This window comes from Phacochoerus africanus, chromosome 9 (assembly GCF_016906955.1).
Source record: "Phacochoerus africanus isolate WHEZ1 chromosome 9, ROS_Pafr_v1, whole genome shotgun sequence".
Lineage (NCBI taxonomy): Eukaryota > Metazoa > Chordata > Mammalia > Artiodactyla > Suidae > Phacochoerus > Phacochoerus africanus.
This window is the reverse complement of record NC_062552.1, coordinates 25334167-25360591: the sequence shown is the minus strand read 5'-3', so window position 1 is coordinate 25360591 and position 26425 is coordinate 25334167. Positions and strand designations below refer to the sequence as shown.

Below are 26425 nucleotides of genomic sequence, written 5' to 3'. Positions count from 1 at the left end.
TAGGCCTTGAAAAAACCTAACTAAGGAATTCCCATTGTGGTGCAGTGGTTAACGAACCTGACTAGGAACAATGAGGTTGCAGGTTTGATCCCTGGCCTTGCTCAGTGGGTTAAGGATCCAGCGTTGCCGTGAGCTGTGGTGTAGGTCGCAGACGTGGCCCGGATCCCGCGGTGCTGTGGCTCTGGTATAGGCCGGCAGCTACAGCTGCAATTGGACCCCTAGCCTGGGAACCTCCATATGCCACGGGAGCAGCCCTAGAAAAGGCAGAAAGACCAAAAATAATAATAATAATAATAATAATTTTTTTTAAAAAACTTAACTCAGCAGTTTTGGTGCTTTCTCTTATCACTTAGGTCTTTGAAGAGGTATCAATTGTGTAGTAATGGTCCCTCTGACTTGGAATACATGACAGAACCACTATGTTTGGATGTTTTCTAGAAATATATCTCTAGAATAGAAATCATCTCCCTTTCAGCTTAATGACTTTTATCTCACCAACTTTTTCATGAAATTGTGGCAAGTGACAGAAGAAGCCAGTCCCTATAGGAAAAGCATGGTATGAAGTGAAGAGAAAAGGAATGGAAATGCAGAGGAGGTGGGCAAACAGAAATTGAACAGAATTAACATGGGACAGGTCCAATGCCAAAATATTGAGGTAGAAATAGTAGACACGCAAGAGAAAGGCAGGCTAACACAAGCTAAACAGATGAAAAGTCAGACAATGCTAAATGTTGAAACAGTTATTTTAAAGGGGATCAAGAAATGGGATATCAGAAATTTTTACCAATTTTTTCCCGAAGTTCTTCTGAAAATAAAAAAAGGAAAGGTAAATGTAAGTGTCATAGGAAAGAACATAAAATTTGAATTAATTCTTGTGTTAGGGTATTAAAGTATCATTTCAGAGGATAACTTTAGAATTTAGTTATTTACTTTCAATGCAATTTACCTCATTGAAAAAAAAGTATGTTAAAGATCCAAAAAGGTTAGTAGATGCAAACTTTTACATTTGGAATGGATAAGCAATGGGGTCCTACTATACAGCACAGGGAGGAATGTCCAGTCTCTTGGGGCAGAACATGATGTAAGATGGTATGTGAAAAAGAATATATGTATGATTGGGTCACTATACTGTACAGCAGAAATTTACACAACACTATAATTCAACTATACTCTAATTTTAAAAATTCAATAGGTAGAGCAATTTGATGAATTAATAATTGAATGCGTAAAAGTGAAAATGAAAAATGGGTTATAACTATGGTCAGAAATTGAAAATAACCAGGCAAAATCAGGCAAAAATATTTACATACAATGAATCACTTGAGAATATAGTCAAGGGAAACAGAATAACAAGTCTTAAGATTATACTTTGCTACAGTATGTTCAGAGTGTTTAAAAGCCAGTAAAAGAAGGAACTTCAACACTGAAGTTTGATCTGCTTTCTTAAGAATTAGTATGTTGGGGTTCCTGTCGTGGCACAACAGAAACGAATCTGACTAGGAACCATGCGGTTGTGAGTTCAATCCCTGGCCTCGCTCAGTGGGTTAAGGATACAGCGTTGCTATGAGCTGTACTGTAAGTCGCAGACAAGGCTCAGATCTGGCATTGCTGTGGCTGTGGTGTAGGCCAGGGGCTGTAGCTCCAATTAGACCCCTAGCCTGGGAACCTCCATATGCTGTGGGTGAGGCCTTAAAAAGACAAAAAGACCAAAAAAAAGAGAGAATTAGTATATTATCATGTGCACAGCAATGAGCTCTCAGATTCAAAGCATGTACTGAAGAATTAAGTAGAGGGAAGTGTTCTAGAAGTCATCTTGAAAGCATATTCTTCTTAACCTCATCATCTTCATCTCAACAACCTTAATATTAAAGTACAGTAAGTACCTGGAAGATAGAAGAATTCTGAAAATATATAGCAAATGAAGGGAAAGGGAGAAAGAAAGATGGAGGAAGAGGATGAGAAGGGATATTAATATGGGAGAATTCCAGGAAGCAAAAAGGAAAGGCACAGAGCAATTTGAAATTCATGAAAACAAAGAGCAAATGTAAGGGTAGGTAAAGAGTTGAAAACTGCCAATATAGCATAAATTGGTAGGATAAATACAATGAGAGGAAGTTAATAAAAGACAAAAATAGAGAGTTTGGAAAAGTACACATGGTCATGAAAAAGGGAGAAAAATAAGTGAATTTTCTCAAATTACTGAATAAGAGGAGAATGTTGAAGAAGTATCAGAGAGACCAATTTTATCCCATAAATGTTTCTTTATGGAAGACATATTGTTTTCCACAACTGTTTTTGGGGGATTGTTTTGTTTTTGCTTTTGTTTTTGTTTTTAGGGCCGCAGGTTCAGCATATGGACATTCTCAGGCTAGGGCTCGAATTGGAGCTACAGCTGCCAGCCTATACCATAACCACAGCAATGCCAGATCGGAGCCACATCTGTGACCTACACTATAGCTCATGGCAATGCCAGATCCCTAACCCTCTGAGCGGGGCCAGGGATGGAACCCTCATCCTCATGGGTTCATTTCGCTGAGCCACAACTGGAACTCTCCAAAACTGTTTTAAAGGTAACAAAAGCAAAATTTTTTACAGATATTGCCTTAATTTTTTTATCCTTTTTCATAAAAGTGACTTTAGGCTTCATTTACATCCCTTCAAAGTTTTTACTAAATATGCAGGTTAGTTCATATTCTTGAGTTCACAGACTTTTTTAAGGCAAAAAGTTGCAAGGGGAGTTTTCTGAAGCTTTTTGCATTTGATACAATATGTGATGTAATATGATATAATGATGTAATCAGATATAATATGTATATCTGCACTGTCTTACTTTACTGAAGAATAGTATTTCTTTGGCTATCATTAGTAAGTCAACAAATAACAAATGCTGGAGAGGGCATGGAGAAAAGGGAACCCTCCTACACTGCTGGAGGGAATGGAAATTGGTACAACCACTATGGAAAACAGTATGGAGGTACTTCGGAAAACTAAATATAGAACTACCACATGATCCAGCAATCTCACTCCTGGGCATATATCCAGAAAAAAACTATCATTCAAAATATACATGCACCTGTATGTTCAATGCAGCACTATACACAATAGCCAAGACATGGAAACAATCTAAATGTCCATCAACAGATGATAGATTAAGAAGATATGGTACATATACACAATGGAATACTCTTGGCAATAAAAAAGAACAAAATAATGCCATTTGCAGCAACATGGGTGCAACTGGAGATTCTCATACTAAGTGAAGTCTTTCTCAGAAGGAGAAAGACAAATACTATACGATATCACTTATATATGGAATCTAAAATTTGGCACAGATGAACCTATCTAACAAACAGAAACAGATCCACAGACATGAAGAACAGACTTATGGTTGCCAGAGGGGAGGGGCATGGAGTGGGATGTACTAAGAGTTTGGGGTTAGTAGATGCAAACTATTACATTTAGAATGGATAAAAAATGAGGTCCCGCTGTATAGCACAGGAAACTATGTCCAATCTCATGTGATAGAACATGATAGAAGATAATATGTGAAAAAGAATATATATACATCATATACGTGACAAAGAATATATATATATTATATATATATAAGAATGTACATATATGTGTACAACTGGGCCACTTTGCTGTACAGCAGAAATTGACAGACAGAACACTATAAATCAACTGTAATAAAAAATTTTTAAATAAAACATAATTTTTAAAAAATATTTCTTGGTGTTTATACTTCTGCATGGCACTTTTCCCCTCTTTCATGCATTTTTTAACACCTCACTCACCTAGTCTTCATCTCTATCTTTCAAGTTTTAGCCATCTTTCAATTACATATCCTCTGGTTTAATTTTCCTTATAGGAATAATTAGGTTCTTATTACCTGTACCCATTCCAGGAAGGAAAACCTTATTATTTCTAAACTAAACATCACAGAAGAAAGAAAAATAAAGCACTACCTGACATGTGAATTTGTTGCTGAATCAAATGACCTTATCTTAAGACAACATTTATCGGAGTTTCCTTCGTGGCTCAGTGGTTAATAAATCCAACTAGGAACTATGAGGTTGCGGGTTCGATTCCTGGCCTCCCTCAGTGGGTTAAGGATCTGGCATTACCATAAGCTGTGGTGTAGATCGCAGACACAGCTTGGATCCTGCATTGCTATGGCTCTGGCATAAACCAGCAGCTACAGCTCCTATTAGACCCCTAGCCTGGGAACCTCCATATGCCGCAGGTGTGGCCCTAGAAAAGATGAGGGAAAAAAAAAGACATTTATCAACATTCATTCATATAGCTATTAAAAATACCATAAATCATAAGTCTACTAGTAATAAGATTTGCCTGATAGAAGTGACTTCTCTACATAAGATTCAAAGGACAGTAAAAGCTATAGAATTAACAATAAGAGAAACTGAATTATGAAATAAAACTACAAACTTTAGTTGTAAAGAGAAAACAAGGCAAAATTATATAAAGTATATGTATCTTGGATTTGAGAAAGATGCTCAACAGTTTAAAAATGCAGAAGAATCAGATGAAACAAAGATTATGTGCCCAGATTGCAATAAATTAGTAATATTTGCTTTTTAATATACCCATCTGAAAAAGAAAGGAAGAACAATATTGGAGAGGAAGAAAAAACTTGAAAACTACAGTTTTATCTCTGGTGCAAAATGACCTACATTTCTGAGAACTAGAACCATAAAGTTCTAAAAGTTTCTTCACCAACCATAAATTATTTTGACTTCTATCTCTTGCTTGCTGTGAAAAGCACATTTTAGTCCTTATTTTAAGAAAACTAAACCAATAGAGGTGGAATAAAACTTTCTCCAGAATAGCCAATGCCAATCATTCATCTTGCATTGAGTCTTTAACCATTTTGAGAAAAAAATACAAACAGATCATTCAAAAGTGATGAATAAACATGCAGTAATGGCACTCATTCACCAATAATTATATCTTTAACATTACTCATATTGTGTGTTCTAAATAAATTAAGGTGATATATTCCTAAATTTTAGTCTATATGAAAACATAAGTAAAATTGAAAAAATACTGTCCAGGTAAGGAAGGATATTAAACTTTATGATTATGTTAGGATCTTATGGAAACACTCTAGACAGTAGCTTCTCATGTCACTCAATCAAAAAAATCAAAAGATATACTCCAGCATATTTTTTGTTCTCTGAATAACATCATGGCTCTATGTATTTATTTATAGTGAAACATAATATACATACTGAGAAGGATATCATATAGATGATAGATAGTTAGATAGTTAGATATAAGTATACAATTTTAAAGACTAATGTAACATTGCACCAGGTTGAGAAGTATAGTATGGTCAGACCCTTAGCACCTCCTTAGTTACCTCTCCAATCACCAATCCCTCCATAACCTCAGAAGTAAATACCATCTTAAATTCTAAAATATTCTAAATTCTTTTTTTTTTTGTCTTTTTGCCATTTCTTGGGCCGCTCCTGCGGCATATGGAGGTTCCCAGGCTAGGGGTTGAATCAGAGCTGTAGCCATCGGCCTACACCACAGCCACAGCAACGCAGGATCCGAGCCGCGTCTGCAACCTACACCACAGCTCACCGCAACGCCGGAACCTTAACCCACTGAGCAAAGCCAGGGATCAAACCCGCAACCTCATGGTTCCTAGTCGGATTCGTTAACCACTGAGCCACGACGGGAACTCCTCTAAATTCTAAAGTAATACTTTGATATTCTTTTAATATGATTTTTGCTGAATTAATAAAGAAAAGTATCAAAACATTGAGAAAAAATTATCTCAATTTCATAAGGATAAAAATAAATCTCTCTATATATAATTATCAACAAACATGTATTTTTGTATAGGAACATCTGAAGATTACACAATAAACTTAACAAGAATTACTGTCTAAAGAGTGTGATTAAGAATTAGAAGGCATGGGAAGATTTTTGTTTTTTACTATTGAGGTTCAGTTTATTTGAATACTTTGCGCTATACATAAAACTTTTATACAACCAAAATTAACAATAACAAAGAACCTAAAATGACTCAGGACTGTACATCTTGCAAATCTAAACCTATGAACTGGCAGCAAATCCCACATATCAGGTTTGCCACACAGGATCCATCCCACCAAATATCTCTGTGAACAATTCTACCAAAATGGACATAGTCTATGTAGACAATGATTTTTTTTCTATAGTTACGAACAACTGTCCTTTCTAACAGAGAATATCTCTGATGATATTAACAACTCAAAAGAAAGATCTCAGCTACATTTCTTTTACTTGACCCTGTAAAAAATTTTTAAAAAGTATAATGGCATATATATTAATAGAGTGCACAATAGTATAGTATAATAGTTATCATAGGCATGGAGACAATGAGATTGTATCAGGATAGTTCTCAGGATACCATTTTTTTTCACAGAACTCCCTTTCTTACAATGTTCTTACTATCTGAAAAAACTCACAGAACTCAAGAAAGTAACAAGGTAATAGGACAAGGTCAAAAATAATGTCATAAGTGCCTCAATAAATGAGAGCCTATAGTTGAAGGTGGAATATAGAAGATGGGCAAGGACGTCAGATTGCATGGATTGGATTCTGGTTGGATTTCAGATTCGAGTTTCTTACTACTAGAAAGTGCTGAGAGTGATAAAGAGATGTATGTAAGAACAAGAAAGAAAGAGAAATGAGAGAAAGAGAATGTGACTATCTTATTTATATAAATACTGTCACTCGAAATAGTGTCATAAAATTTTCATGAAAGACTGGATATGAAATTGTATTCAAAGGATCATGCTATATAAACAAAATTTAAAACTAATACTATTTTGCAGATCATCGCATTTTTCCTTAAAACTTAGATCTTGAGGCACTTACAAAGTCCACTCCCTGTACCACTGTTTAATTTAATTTTATTGAAGTACAGTTGATTTACAGTGTTAATTTCTGCAATCACTATACAGCAAAGTGATTCAGCTGTACATATACGTATACACATATCCATTTCTATGTAGGTTATTACAGAACATTAAGTATATGTCCCTGTGCTATACAGCAAGTCTTCATTGATCATCCATTCCATATACAAAAGTCCTGCACTATTTTTAACTCTGTATTTTTAACCTCAGAATGCATTGCATTTTCCCTGTGATTTCTTACCTTTCTTTTTGTGCTTTCTCCAGATTTTGTAGAGCAAAAAAGGTCCCAGGGCAGTTCCCAAAGTGCAAAGGTTAGCTTTAATTGCAACTTGGATCCAGAAAGTTATCTGAAAGAAAATCCCACAGGTACCTTCATTTAGATCTACTTTGTACTAACATCATTCTTCTGCTCTGCTTACACTGGATTTAATTTGCTCTTCTTTTTCAGTTCCCTAATAGAAGTTTAGATGGTTGGCTTTAGATCTTTCTTTTCTAATACATGCATTCAATGCTACAAATTTTCCTTTAAGCACTGCTTTCACTGAACACTCAAATTTTGATAAGTTCTGTTTTCATTTTTAATTAATTCAAAACATTGCTTAATTTCTCTTGAGAGTTTTTTCTTTGAACTATGTGCTATTTAAAATGTGCTGTCTTGGAGTTCCCTTAGTGGCTCAGTGGTTAATGAATCCGACTAGGAACCATGAGGTTGCAGGTTCGACCCCCTGGCCTTGCTCAGTGGGTTAACGACCTGGTGTTGCTGTGAGCTGTGGTGTAGGTTGCGGACACAGGCTCAGATCCTGCGTTGCTGTGGCTCTGGCGTAGGCCAGCCTCTACAGCTCAGATTAGACCCCTAGCCTGGGAACTTCCATATGCCTCGGGAGCGGCCCTAGAAAAGACGAAAAGACAAAAAGACAAAAAAAATAAAATAAAATAAAATGTGCTGTTTAATCTCCAAGTATTTAGGGCTTTTCCAGCTATCTTTCTGTTATTGGCTTCCAGTTAAATTCCATGGTGGTCTAAGAGCAGATATTTATGATTTCTGTTTTTTCAAATTTATTCAGATGTATCTTATGTCCCAGAAGGTGGTCTACCTTAGTGACTGTTCCACATGACCTTGAGAAGAATGTGTTTTTGGATGCAGTTGGATAAAGTAGTCTGTAGATGTTCATTATATCCAGTTGATTGATGGTATTGCTGAGTTGAACTATATCCTTAGTGATTTTCTGCCTGCTGGATCTGTCTATCTCTAACAGAGAGGTATTGACATTGCAAATTTTAATAATGAGTTTATTTTTTCTTTGCAGTTCTATCAGTTTTTTATTTCCCCAATACATTATTTTTTTTTTTACTGTACAACATGGTGACCCAGTTACACATACATGTATACATTCTTTTTTTCTCATATTATCATGCTCCATCATAAGTGACTAGACATAGTTCCCAGTGCTACACAGCAGGATCTCATTGCTAATCCATTCCAAAGGCAATAGTCTGCATCTATTAACCCCAAGTTTTGATTTGAATATTTTGACAGTCTTGTTAGGCACATCATACTGAGGATCATTGCATCTTCTTGGAGTATTATTTGCCCCTTTATCATTACTTATTCTCATCTTTATTCCTGGTAACTTTCCTTGGTCTGAAGTCTGCTCTGTCTGAAATTAGTATAGCTACTCTCTCTTTTAATTAGAGATGAATGATTTTTATTTTTCCATTATAGTTGGTTTACACTGTTCTGTCAATTTCTAATGTATTTTTAATCTATGTTTCTTCATATTTAAAGTGGATTTCTTATAGCCAACATACAGTTGGGTATTGTTTTTTTATCCACTCTGACAATCTCTATTAAATGCAATGCTGCTATTATAAATTTGAAAACACTATTGTCATTAGATCAATTAAGAATAAGAAAAATAAAAGTTTTTCTTTTACCTTCACTTATTCCTTCTCCAATGTTCTTCCTTTCTTTAAAATTCAAGTTTTTGACCTATATCATTTTCCTTCTCTCTAAAGAACTGCTTTTAACATTTCTTGCTAGGCATATCTACAGGCAACAAATTTTATCAATTCTTCTTTGTCTTAGAAAGTTTTTATTTTTCTTTCACTTTTAAATGGTAATTTCTCAGAGTATAGAATTCCAAGTTAACATTTTTTCTCTCAAGACTAAATATTACACTCTTTTTCTCTTCTTGCTTGCATGGTTTCTAAGGAGAAGTAAAGTGTTTTTTCCTCTGAATTCTTTCAGGATTTTTTCTCTACATTTGATTTTCTGTCCTGTGAAAATGGTGTGCCAAGGTGTAGAGTTTGAGGCATTTATCCTGATAAGTGGTTTCTGAGCTTCCTGGATCTGTGGTTTGGTGTCTGACATTAATTTGGGGATTTTCTTAGTCATTATTGTTTCAAATATCTCTTCTGTTCCCTTCTCTTTCTTCACTTGGACTTTCTATTATGCATATGTTACACTCCTTGTAATTGTCTTACAGTTCTTGAGTATTCTATTCTGAGGGAGGTTTTTAGCCTTTTTTCTGTTTGCTTTTCAATTTTAAAAGTTCCTATTGAGACATCCTCAAAGCCATAGATTTTTTCCTCAGTCTTGTCCGGTCTAATAATTCCATCAAAGTCATTCTTCATTTCTGTTAGTGTTTCTGGTCCTCTAGCTTTTGTTTCTTGGTTATTAGAATTTATATATCTCTGCTTATATTATCAATCTTTTCTTGCATGCTGTATACTTTATTTATTAGATTTCTTGGCATCTTACTTTTAGTGTGTTAAATTCCTGGTTTGATAATTCCAACATCCTTAGTTTCTGATGCTTGCTCTGTCTCTACAAACTGTTTTTCACCATTTAGTGTATCTTGTAATTTTTGCTTGATAGCCATGCATGGATAAAAAGAACTGCTATTTTACAAATAGAATATTGTAATATGTTGATAATGTGTGGGGGCAGGGGAAGTGTTCTATAGGCCTATAACTAGGTCTCAATTTCTGCTGAGCCTATACTCTAGACTATAAATTTCACACATGGGAAGTTCCCATCGTGGCTCAGCAGTAATGAACCTGATTAGTATCTATGAGGTTGCTGGTTTGATCCCTGGCCTCCCTCAGTGGGTTAAGGACCCGATGCTGTGAGCTGTACTGTAGGTTGCAGACGCAGCTCAGATCCTGTGTTGCTGTGGCTGTGACTGTTGTGTAGGCCAGCAGCTACAGCTCCAATTTGATCCCTTGACTGAGAACTTCCACATGCTACAGGTGTGGCCCCAAAACGTGAAAAATAAATAAATAAATAAATTTCACACATGCCTCGTAGTTCTCCCCACCCCTTTGGAGGGGCAGAATGACTTTAGTGGGTTGGAATTGGCTATTTCCCTTCCTCCAGATCAGCTAGTTTCTCCTGAAGGTAGGCCTTGTTAAGATTTGAATGCTCTGGTATATTTCAAAATGGTTCATTTCCCTCTCTTCCTGCCAGAAGCCTGAGAGGATTTTTCTCCTATAATCACTGTGAGAACCTAATTAAGCTCTGAGGTAAAATTCACAAAAGTCTGTGGGCACCCAATATCTGGGTCCCCTTGGAGTTCTCTCTCAACTTATTCATGACCGGCTTCTAAGCAATTCATCAATTCACTTGAGGTTTCCCTACCTCAGCCATGGTTCCTGCAGTTATTTGTACGGAAAGGTTTCTGCTTCATCAAGCTGTGATCCTCTGTATTAACCTACTGGTCTCTCTAATTTGGGGGTAGTGGTTTGCCCTATAATCTCACTTCTCCAATGAATTTTTTTTTAAGGTTTTGATTTTTCAAATTGTTTAGCAAACTACATTTTTCTGGCCAGAGGACCAGGGAAAAGGGCTGCTCTGGCTCAGAGAGTGTGTTGGGGCAAGGAGAGGAGAATTTGCCATTATTTTTCTCTCTCCCCCACAACTCTACCCTGAAGGCAGTCACAATCACTCAAGGACCTGCACAGGCACAGACGTATGTTGGTAGTGCAACCATATAAAATCCCCAAAGAAAATCTTCTCTCTGGCCAGAGAAACCAGGAAAAAGGGTCCAAGGAATGTGAGGGAAGTTCTGATTTTTTCTATGTCCTCTCTTTGTTGCTTCACCCCAAGGGTAACTCCCAGTCAAGTGGAAGAGTGTCACAGACTGAAAGATTCCATGAAGTAATGTGAATAGTCTTAAGATGAGTGAAAACATAGAACTAAGAAGAAAAATTTAAATTATAAAGAAGGAAACAAATGAAAAATTAGAACTAAAACAAAATAATACCTGAAAATTTTTGTTTGTTTTTGTTTTTTATATATATTTTTTATTTCTTTATATATATTTTTTTCTACTGTACAGCATGGTGACCCAGTTACACATACATGTATACATTCTTTTTTCTCACATTATCATGCTCCATTATGAGTGACTAGACAGAGTTCCCAGAGTTACACAGCAGGATCCCATTGCTAATACATCCTGAAGGCAACATTCTACATTTATTTACCCCAAGCTCCCAGTCCATCCTATTCCCTCCCCTTCCCCCTTGGCAACCACAAGTCTATTCTCCAAGTCCATGATTTTCTGTCAAAAGGTTCCTTTGTGCCATATATTAGATTCCAGATATAAGTGATATATAGTATTTTTCTTTCTCTTTCTGACTTAACTTGACTCAGCATGAGAGTCTCTAGTTCCATCCATGTTGCTGCAAATGGCATTATTTTGTTCTTTTTTATGGCTGAGTAGTATTCCATTGTGTATATATATACCACATCTTCCTGATCAAATCATCTATCAGTGGATATTTGGGTTCATTCCATGTTTTGGTTATTGCGAATAGTGCTGCAATGAACATGCGGGTGCATGCGTCTTTTTAGAGGAAGGTTTTGTCCCGATGTATGCCCAAGAGTGGTATTGCTGGGTCATATGATAGTTCTATGTATAACTTTCTAAGGTACCTCTGTACTGTTCTACATAGTGGTTATACCAGCTTACATTCCCACCAACAGTGCAAGAGGGTTCCCTTTTCTCCACACCCCCTCCAGCATTTGTTATTTGTGGACTTATTAATGATGGCTATTCTGGTGTGAGGTGGTATCTCATGGTAGTTTTCATTTGCATTTCTCTAATAATCAGTGATGTTGAGCATTGTTTCAAGTGCTTGTTGGCCATCTGTATATCTTCCTTGGAGAAATGTCTATTCAGGTCCTTTGCCCATCTTTCAATTGGGTCGTTGGCTTTTTTGCTGTTGAGCTGTATAAGTTGAGATTAGGCCCTTGTCAGTTGCATCATTTGAAACTGAAAATTTTTAACTGACTGGATGGACTAAATAGTAGTATGACTAGGTCACATTACTGTACAATAGAAATTGGCACAACATTGTAAATCAACAATACTTTAATTTTTCAAAAGTCAAAAAGAGAAATTGGTACAATACTGTAAATCAACTATAACAAAATTTTTTTAATTATATAAAATACATATTGGTCCTCACTTGAAGCCCTCTTCTAGTTTCCTGGTACAAAAGGAATAAAATCCATAACTCTTTAGCATGACATATAAGGCCCTAGCTGATATGTGGCCTTACCTAAATTTCCAACTTCATGTCCTACCATTTTCATCTTATTTCTATGCACGACCCCCCCAAACTGGACACTTAAGAAGCTGCACTGCCACAGAAGTATGGTGGTAAATATTGTAAATCAACTATAGGCTGACTCTTTAATGTCATGCAGGTCTCATCTCAAATGTCTCTTTGCCAGAGAAACATTTTTGACCATTCAAACCAAGTCATTTCTTCCTCAGTCATTCTGTGACCTATTTCTTTGTTTTACATGGTTCATAACACCTATCAGTGTATGAAAATTCTGGTATACTTGCTGGCTTCCACCACTAAATTTTCTTTTTAAGGGTCTGCCCTCTCTGAAGCAGACCCTCAAACAGCTGGCTTGATGTAGCAGTGTCAAACCTACGGCTGAGTTGTGGGGAGCCTGGTGGTGCTGCTCCATGCTAGTGTGTCCCAGTGTATCCATTACATCGCCATCCTAAGTGGTACTTAGCCTCACACAGCCTCAAGCCTGGATAGCTTAGCTATTCAGTTCTCTCTCTCTCTCTCAGTCACCCATGCCTACCCACTCCAGTGGTTAGGGTGTGTATTTCTTTTTCTTTTTTTTCTTTCTTTCTTTTTTTTTTTTTTTTTTTGCTTTTTAGGACTGCCCCCACAGCATATAGAAGTTCCCAGACTAGGGGTCAAATCAGAGCTGCAGCTGCCAGCCTACACCAAAGTCATAGCAATTCCAGATCCAAGCCATGTCTGTGGCCTACACCACAGCTCACAGCAATGCTGGATCCTTAACCCACTAAGCAAGGACAGGAATCAAACCTGCATTCTCATGGATACTAGTTGGGTTCGTTACTGCTGAGCCACAATGGGAACTCTTTCCACCACTAAAGTTTAAGTTCCATGAAGTTGAGGTTATGTCAACTACCTAATCATTGTTCAAAGTGTGTAGAATGTGCATAGCACCCAGTAGGTGCTACGAACAATTTTGTAGATTGAATGAGTAACTTAACTTGTTAAATGGCAAATAATGTGCATAAGTACCTGAGACATAAAACCCCAAAGAGTTAATGTTATTGTTTCCATCCAAACATTGGCCACAAGCATAATCCCATTTTCTCAGTTCAGTAATAACTGCAGAGCATTTATACATCTCATTATTTATGATGTGTCAATAAACTTATGATTGTATTTGCTGATTATTCCACACAGACTTCTGTCTTTTCAGGATCTCTTCTGAATACTCAGCTCTCTGTTTAAATGTAAATACCTAAAGGAAATCACCCCTGAACACCCTATTTGAAGTAACCAACCACCACTTACTTCTATCCCATTAGTCTGTTTTATTTTCTCCACAGTACTTAAGGGTGTCTAAAATAATGATTTATTTGTTACCTTGTTTGTAATATTGCCCTCCATACCTCTAGAAAGTAAGATATCCAAGAAGACAAGAATTTTATACACCCCATTTGCTGCGATATTTGTAAGACCTACAACAGTGTCTGGCAAATTATAAGATTTCAATAAATGTATGTTTAATGACTGTTCTTATTCCCTAAGTTCTTCCTTGAAGAAAGAAAGAAATCTCAATAGCTCAGATGTTGAAATATATTAAATAATAGCCTAATTGTAGCCAAATGAATGTATTATAATACAATGTAGCATCTATTGTTTAAAGATTAAAAATTAAATATGTATCAGCTTTTCATCATGTTGTTATGTATGGGACATTCTAATTCTGAGCGACTTATCAGACCTAGTTATTGTAACTGCCTTATAATCTCATTCTTTGAAAACATTTGAGACATTATGATATGAATTCTTGGCTCACTAATCAATTCCTAAACTGCATTTCTATTTCTTGATTGGTTTTGTTTGCCAGGAAAAACATCCTTTGGAAGGCAACTCTAGGCATCATGTAACAAAAAAGAACAAACCTGATTCCATATTGAATCTACTCCTTTAGCTCTAATCTTTGTCTTCTGTTGTCTGTGATTAGTCCTATTGGCTCTGCTCTTTTCATAAAAGAATTTTGACAATAGCCCAAAGTATATATAACAGCCTTTCTCAAAGCTCTGCCTCCCAGGCTTGACCTTTAAAGCCATATCACTTTTCATTCAAATAGAGATAAAAAGTTGCTGAACAGAAAATAACATTTGTTCTGTTAGAGGTTTGTAGGAACATTGTGACAGCTATAAAAACAAAGGATTATCAAATCCCCTCTAAGAAGTCTGCAACAACCAGCCACACCCCCTCCCCTTTTAATATAAAAGAAACCTGAATTCTAATTTGAGTAAGGTGGTTCTTTGGGACATTAGTCCACCATTTTCTTGGTCTGCTGGCTCTCAATAAAGTTGCTATTTCTTGCCCCAACATCTCTTCTCTCAATTTATTGACCTACTGTACAGCAGGCAGTATGATCTTGGACTTACTTGGTAACAATCAGTCCAAATATATCTTATTCAAACAATTTTAACTTGCTGAAACTTTTTTTTATGAATTAATTTTGGAGGGTTCAATCATTTATTGCCATATGAGTTCATCAAATATAGTACTGAGTTACCAAAGTTTAAAAAATCAACGCCAGGCAAATGAAGTACACAAGAGACACAGGAAACTAGAAAAACTCTATCACTGGGCACAAAGAGAGAAAAAATGCAAGTCATTTACAGTTCAAGCAACTGTACTGCTTGCAGATTTTCTATACTTTTTAACTTCAGAAGTTCAGAAGTTCTAAATCTGGTAGATGAGAAGTACTAAATTACTAACAAAGTGAAAACTACTGCAGGTCTTGGACAATAAAGAAGATAAGCATAGTTTAATAACACTCCTTTCTTCTTTTCCTAGTCATTACAATTAGTTATTCCCTGTAGGTGAAAACAGACCAAGGAGTTCCCTGATGGCCTAGCAGCTAAGAATTTGGTATCATAACGTGCAGCTCAGGTTACTACTATGGCTCGGGTTCAATCCCTAGCCTGGGAATTTCTGCATGCCATGGCCAAAAAAATAAATTTAAAAAATAAAAATCTGTTTAAAAAAGAAAATATACCCATAGACTTACCATACATATAATTAATTTCAAAAGCAGAAATATTTCTAAGAAAAACCTTCACACACTTAAAAAGAAAATCCTCCACCTTTCAGCTAATAAATGTTTCATTTGCTCATGTGATCAAGAAGCTTACATATTCTCTATTTGCCATGCTATAATTTTCTTCTCCTTCTCCTCTGATTCAATCCATTCTAAATTACAACCAATCTACTACTCACATTTTTGGTGAAGAATCCAATTTGTTTCGAAGTCATTAAAGACTCATTTGAGAGCAAATCTTGATTCCAGAGTGGCATGATTGCAGTTTTCTACTTGTTAATAGTAAGACTCAAATGAGAGTGAAGCAGACCTAAGCCTATACTAGGTGAGATCCTGGCAGTTCAAGACCTTTGCACTGGGTGTGTTTCTCAGTAAGATACATTTTATATCCTGCAGTTCTAAAAAAGAAAGTAGATTTAGCTTAGTCTTCAAAAAAGAAAATTTGCATGTGGCAAGGAGAATGTTTTGTTGACATACATAGTGCAATATTGATTATAAGTACTGAACTGGCAAAATACAACCTAGATTTGTGATAAACTATGCCCAGGAATAATACTGTAATTCTTTAAAGGCTTCAAGGTTAAAGTTGAATCAAATAAACATGGGAAAATAATATAGGTAGTAATTTCAGTAGCCAGCATCTAAAATGAACTTAATAATCCCCAACTTCTGGTATACATTTTTGTGTAGTCCCCTCCCACATTTAACAAGATTGGTCTGTCACTTCTAAGATTAGATTATAAGACATTGGGGCTTCTGTTGTATTACTCTCTCAGTCTCTCTTTTGGATTACTCACTGCAGGAAACCAGCCATTATATCATGAGCAGCCCCCCTGAGGAAGTCCACATGGCTAGGAATTGAAGTCTTGTGACAACAACCATGAGAGTAAGATATCTTAGAAACACATCTTTCAGCCCTGGTCAAGCCTTCAAACAACCAAAACCCCAGTCAACAGCTTGACTGCAATTTCATGCGACCTTAAACAAGAACCACCCAGCTAAGGTACTCTTAGATTCCTGATCCTCAGAAAATGTGTGAGATAATAAATGCTTGTTGTCTTGAGCTGGTAAACTTTGGGATAATTTGTTAACTATCATAGATACAATAATAAGACTGGACTAGCAGATAAATTAAGTTCATAATGGGTGAAGTCAATCATCTTTCATGTCATACCCTCTAAGCACTAACTCCTAAATCAACAGGGGAGTCTTTAGAAAATACATGCAACTATAACTCCTATACACTGCCTGTGTGAGTGTAAATTATTACAGCTACTTTTGAAAACTGTTTTGTAGTATCTACTAAAGCTAAACATAGCCTAGCTGAGACCCAGCAACTGCACTCCCATGGGCAGAAATTGGTGCAAATGCTTGCCAAAAGATATATACAAGAGTGTTCATATAAGCTTTATTTATAAGAACCAAAACATTGCATATAACCCAAATGTTCATATATAGAAAAATAAATAAATCATAGCATATTTATAAAATGGAATATTATGCAGCAATGAAAAGGAATAGACAACAGCTGCACACATGGATGAATCTTTCTACATAATTTTGAGTGAAAAAAGCCAGATGTCAAAGAGCATACACTCTATAATTCCATTTACATGAAGTCTAAGAACAGGGAAAATTAATCTTTGCATAGAAATCAAAACATTAGTTACCTTTGGTGGATGTGATTCAGGAAACAGAACAAAAAGGAACTTTCTAGAGTGCTGGAAATGTTCTATATCTTGATGTATGGTAGAATCTAATTAGCATACCCTCAGATAAAAATACATTGAGCTGTGCACTTAAGATTTGTGCACTTTTCTGCATGTGTGTTAAGATTTGACAGCAACAACAAACTCTGAACTATTAACATGGTTACAGTGCAGATCCAGAATTACCAAGAAGAAAATTTTTCTTTTCATCTTTACGATTGCCTATAATTTTTTTATTTTTATAACAGGTATACACCTTTTTAAATTTAAAAATACAATTTTAAAAAGTGTACCTTACAATTTAAATGTCATTTTATTACAATTATGAACAAGCCAAAAGACAGGGAGGAAATATACTGAAATGTTAAACAATTTTTCTCCAGAAGAAAGAATGATGATTTTTTCCTTATTTTTCCATTTCTCTATTTTCAAAGTTTTCGGTGTTGAGCATGAATTGCTTTAGTTATTTTTTTTTTCTTTTTTGGCCATGGCATACAGAAATTCCCAGGGCCAGGGATCCAACCCTATTCCATGTTCCATATTTAGCAATGACAATGCCGAATCTTTAGCTGCTAGGCCGTTAAGGCAACTCCTGAGTTGCTTTTACAAGAGGGAAAAAAAGTTTTAAAATTGACTGGCAAAATTGTCTTTTGTCATAGCTGTTAACAGAAACACCAGGAAAGGAAGATGAGCCAGAAGATATTTCTGATGAACTTGGGGAATGGTTTACTGACACGGGGTTACATTTTTTAAGGTTTCTACCAGATTTTAAAGTGTTATTTCATGACATTTTAAACAGGTATTACTTGACCTGTAGAACACTGCATGTAGTAAGTATGAAATAAATATTTGTTTAAGGAACAAATATGATCATTAAAGAAATATACGGGTTCATGTGCATTATATATATTATGTTCTAGTATAATCTACAAAAATGTTAAGGTCAATTGTTGTAGCCTAATGAGCCACTGTGAATGAAGAATCTCCAAAGGCAGCTCTTATCTCAAGGCATCCTCTTTATGCTACGATACTTCTCCTACAACTCTCTAGCAACTTTGGCCTATCCAGGCAGATACAAAACACAAAAACAAGCAGAGAAAAAGACCGTAAATGTTCCCCTCTGAAAAGATATATATCTACTATTTTACGATTTAAAAAGGCAAAGCAAAAAAAAAAAAAGACAAAAAAAGGCAAAGCAAAATCACTCTGCAAACATAGAAAATGTTAGAAAAAATACAAAGAAAATTAATTGTCCATAATACCACAAGGAAAGATAATAATTATTACTAACTTAATGTATTTTTTGGCTTTCAGATCAATTTATATGCTAACTTATTTGAACTTCTTTTTTCATGTAACATTATACCATGTGCTTTATGTCATAAATTCTATAAAAATATGATTTTCTGGCTTGTGTAATATATTCAGATATACAATAATTAACCCCTCAGTTTTAGCAAGTTTAGGCTTCTCTTTCTTTTTAAATTTACCACACTGTCCATTTCACCCCTCTGACTAATTTTGGAACTTCTGTCTGACTAACTTCACTTAGCATGATAATCTCTAGGTCAATCCATGTTGCTGTGAATGGCATTATTTCATTGTTTTTTATGGCTGAGTAGTATTCCATTGTATATACATACCACATCTTCTTTATCCATTCTTCTTATGACTCTGTTTCTATTTCGTTATGTTTGTTTGTTTGTTTTATTTTTTAGATTTCACATATAAGTGAAATCATATGGTTTCTTTGTATATTTTTGTATTTTATTTAATTTTTTTAATTGTTATTTCCCCAATATAATTTTTTTTTCTACTGTACAGGATGGTGACCCAGTTACATATAAATATACATTCTATTTTCTCACATTATCATGCTCTGTCATAAGTGACTAGACATAGCCCCAGTGCTACACAGCAGGATCTCGTTGCTAATCCATTATATTTTAAATTACATTAGTTCTTATAGTCATATGAGTTCTTTGTATATTTTGGATATTAAACCCTTATTGGATATATCATTTGCAATATCTTCTCCCATTCAGTAGGTTGCCTTTTCACTTTATTGACAGGTTCCTTTGCTATGCAAAAGCTTTTTAGGTTTTCTTGGTTTTTGGGGGGGAGGTTTAGTTTGAGTTTGGGTTCAGGTTTATGATGGTGGTAGTAGTTACAATGGTAATATCATAGAATTAACATGTTTCCTCCATTAGAATTTTTCTGCACATTTACATTTAGCTACAATTCAGAAACCAGGCTGAGATACTAATCTATTTTGTAAAATGTTATACAATCAAATTCTATATAATTCTATTATAGTATAATATCAATATAGTCAAAATTATATGGTTAATCATTGTAATTGATTATTAGACTTGCAATGGTTCTAATAACTTTGTGATATAACTAGAATGAATCTGTTAATAGATGAGTCAATTAAAATATGGAGTACTTATTTAAATACTAGTAATTTAAATGTATATATGTAAAAAAATTTAATGATTCCTTCCTCATCCACCTAGGCCATAAAAATAGACTAAATAAGGATTTCAACCATCAAAGTTGATTTTAAAAGAGATAGTAGTCCAGAGCTGCCCTAGACTTGGTAGATGGAGAGCACTACTTGGTAAAATTAGAAAGCATTACTCTCCTCCTGTGGTTCACTGCTTAGTCTAAAAAATATCACCATGATAGGCTCCAAGATTGAAATGAAATGTGGCTTTGTAGAGTGAGGGCTTTGGAGTCAGAAAATCTGCCATTTGTTGGCTGGGCAACTTCATATGTCTCAGTCTTAAAAGCACTGCACTGAGAAGGTTACTGAGATTAAATGAGTTTGTACTTAGACAGTATCCACTACAGAGTCTTATAGTTCCTAGCCACTAAATAAAAGGGAGTTTTATTGTTCTCCTTGTTCTCCACAATGGTTTATGAAATCCCATTCACTGGCTCATTCTTCCTAGCACCACAGACCTCTTGCCTTTCCCTTATTATCTAACTCCAAGATCTCAGCTTTGTGGTTCACCCTTCATTTTCAAGGTCCCTCTTTTTAAAAACAGAAATGTCTTTCATTTTTAATTATCGAATATTTATTAAATGCCTAAACTATAGGAAATTCTCTGTCTCAATGGTTTCAAAAATGAAGGAAATACAATCTCTGGTCTCAAAATCTCTGGAAATTAGAAATTATCCCAGAGCCGAGATGGCCTAAGTTGCCTTCCTGAGTTTAAGGTCCTCCTTTTCATTTAAGGTCCTCATCTTCAGTACTTTACATACTGTAAAGTATTCTGAAATTTTTACAGCCTTTTGGTCCTCCTCTTCCACTCCTCTTACGTTCCTCTAAGTTCTAGTTCTTTGTTATGACACAGATTCCAGAACTTTCATAGGCCATACTCCTGTAGTCTGCTTAGGTCTGATCAACCTGAGCCAAACAATTCCTCTGCGACCCTTTGCATCCTTGCCTACAAGGGCGCCCCCCTGCCCCACATCCGAGTTCACGCTGCTCAGAAACAGTGAGCTTGGGCTGTTCATTTTATCGTGATCTTCCTCTGACAAAGAAATCCAGATGACCCTGAACCCACTGAAGATAATACATGGAAAATGGCAGTCTTGGGTATGGACTGACTCCTTCTCTGAGGACTTCTTGACCCTGTTGGCTCAGGGGTCTTATCTTTGGGAACTTTAATACAACTGCTTTACCTTCTTTTCCTGCTGTATTTCAAATTCAATATCCTTTCTTTCACTTTCATTGATTCCTCTGGACGCCTGAGGAAAAAGACCCACATTCAGCTCAGCTCTAGAGTGAGAGTACTGATTTCTCCTTCAGTTTCTAGAGTTTGAACTGGTCAAAGAAAATAGCTATTGGAGTTCCCATTGTGGATCAGAGGTAACGAACTCGACTACTATCCACCAGGATGCAGGTTTGATCCTTGGCCGTGCTCAGTGGGTTAAGGATCTGGAGTTGCCATGAGCTGTGGTATAGTTCACAGACGTGGCTCAGATCCTGCATTGCTGTGGCTATGGTGTAGGCCAGCAGCCTTAGCTCTGATTTGACCACTAGCCTGGGAACTTCCATATGCTGTAGGTGTGGCCCTAAAAAGAAAAAAAAATAGCTATCTTCCAGAGCAATAGGAAAACTCCTTAGCCTGTTATCTCACTTCCTGTAATACTGCTCACTCTGTAATCTTCCTCAACTATTCCCTTTATTTTCCTCATAAATGGAAAGGATCATTTTCTAAATGGCTTAAAGCAAAAACATTTCGGACACAATTCAAGGGGAATACTATTTTCCAAAGCTTGATTCAAGTGCTCCATGTGTTTATCCCTTCCTCCCCTAAGGATTATTTTATATCAGATATGAAATCCTTATCTTGACATAGAGGCCAATCTATTTACTATTCATTGTGGTGGTCCATTCGGGCAAATCTCTGAAGGCTAATTTGGTAAGAAAATTTTCTCGCATGACCTAACACCCAAAAGACTTAGTAGACATTTGCCTAATCTGCCCCAGTTGGAGGCATATCATTACATTTTAAGGTGAATTCGTGTGTTGCTTTTATGCAGTAGTCTTAATCTTCATCTAATTCATTTTCTTGGCCCCTCAGAGTTCAGTTTTCTTCAGCATTTTTCACTGTAACAGGCAGATTTATGGTTAGAGCTTTCATTCCTTCCTTCCATTCTTTCTCCCATCCTTCCTCTCTTCCTACCTCCTTTCTCCCCCTCCTCTCTTTTTTCTTTCCTCTTTCCTCTGTCTGTTTTCTATCTCTTTCCTTTGCAGTCTGCTCCCAAAGCCACCACGGTCTCTGTTCTTCATAACCATAGCAGTATATTTAATTAAGATTTTTCACTCCAATGACATATTAACAAACACTGACTAGAATGTCCCACTGTGGTTTCTCCTATTAACCACAATAACAACCCTCATAAATATATTATTATGAGGGCTTAGTATGTGATAACTAAAATGTCTTTTCCAATGATAAAACATTTTGGTCCTCTGCTTTGGTTTTCATTAATACGAAATGAATGACCTTCAGTCAGGGGCCTGTAAAATTTTTTGATCACTGATTCATGCAAAAATTTTGAGCATTCATTTCTTATATGTGTATATTTATGTTATACTCTTCTACTAATATATATGGTGGGGGGGTTGTTTTTTTGTTTGTTTGTTTTTTTGTCTTTTTGCTATTTCTTGGGCCGCTCCCGCGGTACATGGAGGTTCCCAGGCTGGGGGGTCTAATCAGAGCTGTAGCTGCCCGCCTACGCCAGAGCCACAGCAACGTGGAATCCGAGCCACGTCTGCAACCTACACCACAGCTCACGGCAACGCCGGATCATTAACCCACTGAGCAAAGCCAGGGATCGAACCCGCAACCTCATGGTTCCTAGTCGGATTCATTAACCACTGTGCCACGACAGGAACTCCTAATATATATGTTTTAAAACGGAAAATGTATAAAATTTAAAGCTATAAGATAAAATTCATAAAAATAAAATTATTTTTTCCTCATATCCCAGTGGGTTGCTGTGCATACCACTGGTTCCCTCTAACCTTCTCTTGCCCACAGAGTAGGGGGTTCAATGAGAAGGAGATCTGTCAGATTTTCCACTCTAAATCTAGGGTTCATATCATCTGAGTCACTTAGTATATGACCAAAAGGACCAACAGAAAAGCCAAGAAAATTGACAGGGAAAAAAGTGTGGGGACAGTAAGACAATGAAGAAAAAGGAAGAAAGGAGTTGAGGTAGCAGAAAAGCAAGTGAAGGGAAAATGTCCATCTATACCTAAGAGGCGGCCAGAAGTTGTCTCTGATTATGACTGGGTCTAAATAAACAGGTGCGTTTTTGTTTCAGAAATAATTTTGGCTATCATCCTGACTCTACTGGGATTTGCTATTCTGGCTATTTTGTTAACAAGATGGACGCGACACAAGCAAAATGGTGAGTAACAATGAGTCAAATGGAGATTCCCTGTGAAAGTCACAGAGGAAAGGATGCCACGATTCAGTCTGCACTCATTCTTATTTATCAGATATCTAGAAACTTTGCCAGTATTCTGGGAATCCATTTCAATGCATAAATCAAAGAACCTCTTACCTATTAGTAATTCTTTCTTCACTTTTAAAATCCCAAAGCTCATGCTACCAATAATGCCAACCAAAAAAAAAAAAATCACACTGAGTTTAACAATAGTAATAACAAGAACATTTTGAAAAGAAAATCTGAGCTCTAAGGGAAATTACCTGAGGAAAAGAAAATAGAAGCAAGAAGATACTACATTAGTAGATACTACTAGCCAGTACAACATGGAAAGCATTCAATAATTTTAGTGATTTCGTATTGGGGAGATGGTAAGAAGAAACAAAAATAGAGTAGTACTTATCAGTGAAACAGAGATGGGGCTCACAAAGGCAATGACCTATTTCTATGCCTTGAGATTGCTCCAAGATTTCTCTTAGCACATTTCCTTCTCCCTTGTAGTCAGCTGCATCCCCTCCTTTTTTCTTATCCTCAATGCCTGTGAGCTCTCAGAGAATAGTAAGTAGTATAGAAGGACAGATAAAACAGGGCTGGCTGGAAGCATTAAAAAGAGGTGGGAAACAGTAATGCATCATGCCAAGACCATTTGGGGAGAAAAGAAGCATAGTTCGGAATAAGGAGAGTTAGAATAGGGGGAAGAACACCTCTCCCAAGTAGCTAATAGAAGTATTTTTGCTTAATTCTTCCACAGAAATTGATGTCTCCAGATACAGTTCTGAACAAAGTAAGTACTTATACCCATGAGAAAAAGATAGCAAGCATTTATGGAATTTCCATAAATCAGGGGCCAAATCTGTCTTGTTCACCATTGCATTTCTAGAACTTTACAGAGTGCATCATTCCATAAAGTAACCTTCTAGGTTACTAGGAGAAATCCACCAAAGATTTCTGTGCATCAATAAGTGCCAAACTAGAGTTGGACAGAATTAAATAGTAATGGGTAGATCTGCATGATTCTGAAGCTCTCTTCAGATGCCTCCTATGGTCTGAGGAGTAGTAACAGAGATATCAAACCATTGAAATAGCAGACTCCTCAGGCAATAGAGCAAAAGACCTAATCAACAAGATAGCCAGAGAGAAGAATATAACATAGCTAAGAACAATAAGAGCATACATAATTAAGATAATTATGATTGAGAAGAAGAGCACAGCATTAAAGATTGAAGAGATGAAGCAGATTTTCCATGGCAATATCCAGTGAGATGCCAAAGTTGCAAAAAGCCCAGGATTACTAAGAAAAGAAAAACAGGAGCCAGGTGCTGGGGTAACAAGAGGGAAAAGCAACTTTGAGGTCCCTTCTGATTATTACGTAGCCTGTGTAATATTATGAAAGTGGTGACTAGGATGGTCACTTAGCAGTATCTACTTCTACTACTCATGTACCATCCCTAGTTCTTAAAAAGTAAATTAATTCCCATCATTACTATCAGGTTCATGTTTAGAGTAGACATCAGAGTCTTAAAGCCCCCAGTAATTTTCGAGAAGCAAAATCATGGAGCTCTCTCTCCTTTTTCCTCTAGGTGCTGGTCTTCTGGACTATGAGGATAGTAGAGGTAAACAGATAAAGAACTACTAGAGAATTAATGTAGGACAGCGTTCTTTAGAGATCCATCTCCCTTTGAGCATGATTCATTAGGTCGGCACATCTTTTGATGTTATAATATCCAACTGCCAATCCATCTCTCTCTGCATATATAAACACATGAAAGATTTGCATTTTTTTTCTGAAAAAAAGGCAAATATGTTCCCTTTCTAAGACCAGTAAAATAATTCTTTCCAGTTCCTGTTAATTCCAAGATCTTGGAAAAGTTAAGGAACCTCTCTGAAACAATTTCCTGGATGTGTAAAATGCGGATAAAATATACATTATTCATGGGGTGTCATGATGATTGAAAAGCACACATGAAAAGACAGTTTGTAAGCTATAAAGTATAATAGATGAGCACAACTTATTATCTCCATTTTAGAAGATAAAATTGATACTCCAAGATTTAAGAGACTTACTCGAATTCACCTAGCAAAGGAAGGAGTTGGATAGTGAACCCAACTTGTGGCCCTGAATCCACCACTCATATTCTTACACCATAACTATCCCCACTTGGTACAAGACCAGAAAGGCTTATTTTATACTGAGCATTTATTATAGAGTTACACTCTATCCCACAAATCAGAGCATGTCATCTGACATGACTGAGGAATAATGATAACGCTTATTTGAAATAAGGCATCCAGAAATCTGATGGTTCTAAGGAGATTCTAAGGCACACTCTTACTTTTTTGTAGGGACACACAACAGATACACACACACACACACACACGTATACACACACACTCTTACAGACATACTACAAGCATATAGATTCGTAAACCTAAGAGGAAAGAAAAGAGGAGGTAACTTGGTTACTCCGCTTGTTGCCCATGCCCTCCACTTGATGAACTCTTTAGCCCATTTCCTCTCTTCTTACCTCCGTGATTCATCCGTCAACAAGACCAAGGAGCAAAGGCCCATGGCATTCCCTACATCTCTTCTAAAATGAAATCCAAAGAAAATGAGAACATCTGAGAAACTGGAAAAAATCCCTTTGTTGTTGGATTTAAACAAATGATGAAACATTTCTTGATGGAATATTAATTAACTTAATCTGATTTTTTTTCCTCAAAAGATTTTTCCTCTACAAGATCTAAAAGAGGAAGAGGTAAATAGATTTTCATCTAATAAAAAAATAACATAGACATAGTTGCCAGGGTAAAACCTCATTATATTTTCATCTTATCTTTTAGGATTCTGGCATACATATTCAACAGAAAGTGGTAAATAAATTAGATCCTGAATTTCTAAGAAATTAATACAGAAATTGTTTATGGAAAGTAAGAATCTCATTTTTTTTCCTCAATCCTCTAGACATTTCATATGATGGTCAAGGTAAGTATATTTAGAGATTATGGTAAAATTTTTTAAAAAATCGATATTTGTGTCCTATTACAACATGAGGGGCTGTAAAACTTATCCAGGTAAAAAGCAAGAAACAAAGTAGCATATAGAAGATTGTGACATTCAGAAATGTTCTTTCACAATGTGAGGCACCTTTTTACCCAGTGCTACTCAATTCCTCTCC

At 36.1% G+C, this 26425-nt stretch overlaps 1 protein-coding gene across 1 annotated transcript in view; it reads left to right on the top strand.

Moving 5' to 3' along the window:
* The window catches only part of TSBP1 (testis expressed basic protein 1), a 96123-nt gene that overhangs the window by 10256 nt on the left and 59442 nt on the right, over nucleotides 1-26425 (top strand). Inside the window, exons 2-7 of the mRNA XM_047797442.1 lie at nucleotides 17936-18075; nucleotides 23107-23210; nucleotides 24001-24033; nucleotides 24830-24862; nucleotides 25973-26005; nucleotides 26091-26120. Of these exons, the coding sequence (XP_047653398.1) occupies nucleotides 17936-18075; nucleotides 23107-23210; nucleotides 24001-24033; nucleotides 24830-24862; nucleotides 25973-26005; nucleotides 26091-26120 (373 nt within the window). The remainder of the gene's footprint in view (nucleotides 1-17935; nucleotides 18076-23106; nucleotides 23211-24000; nucleotides 24034-24829; nucleotides 24863-25972; nucleotides 26006-26090; nucleotides 26121-26425) is intronic.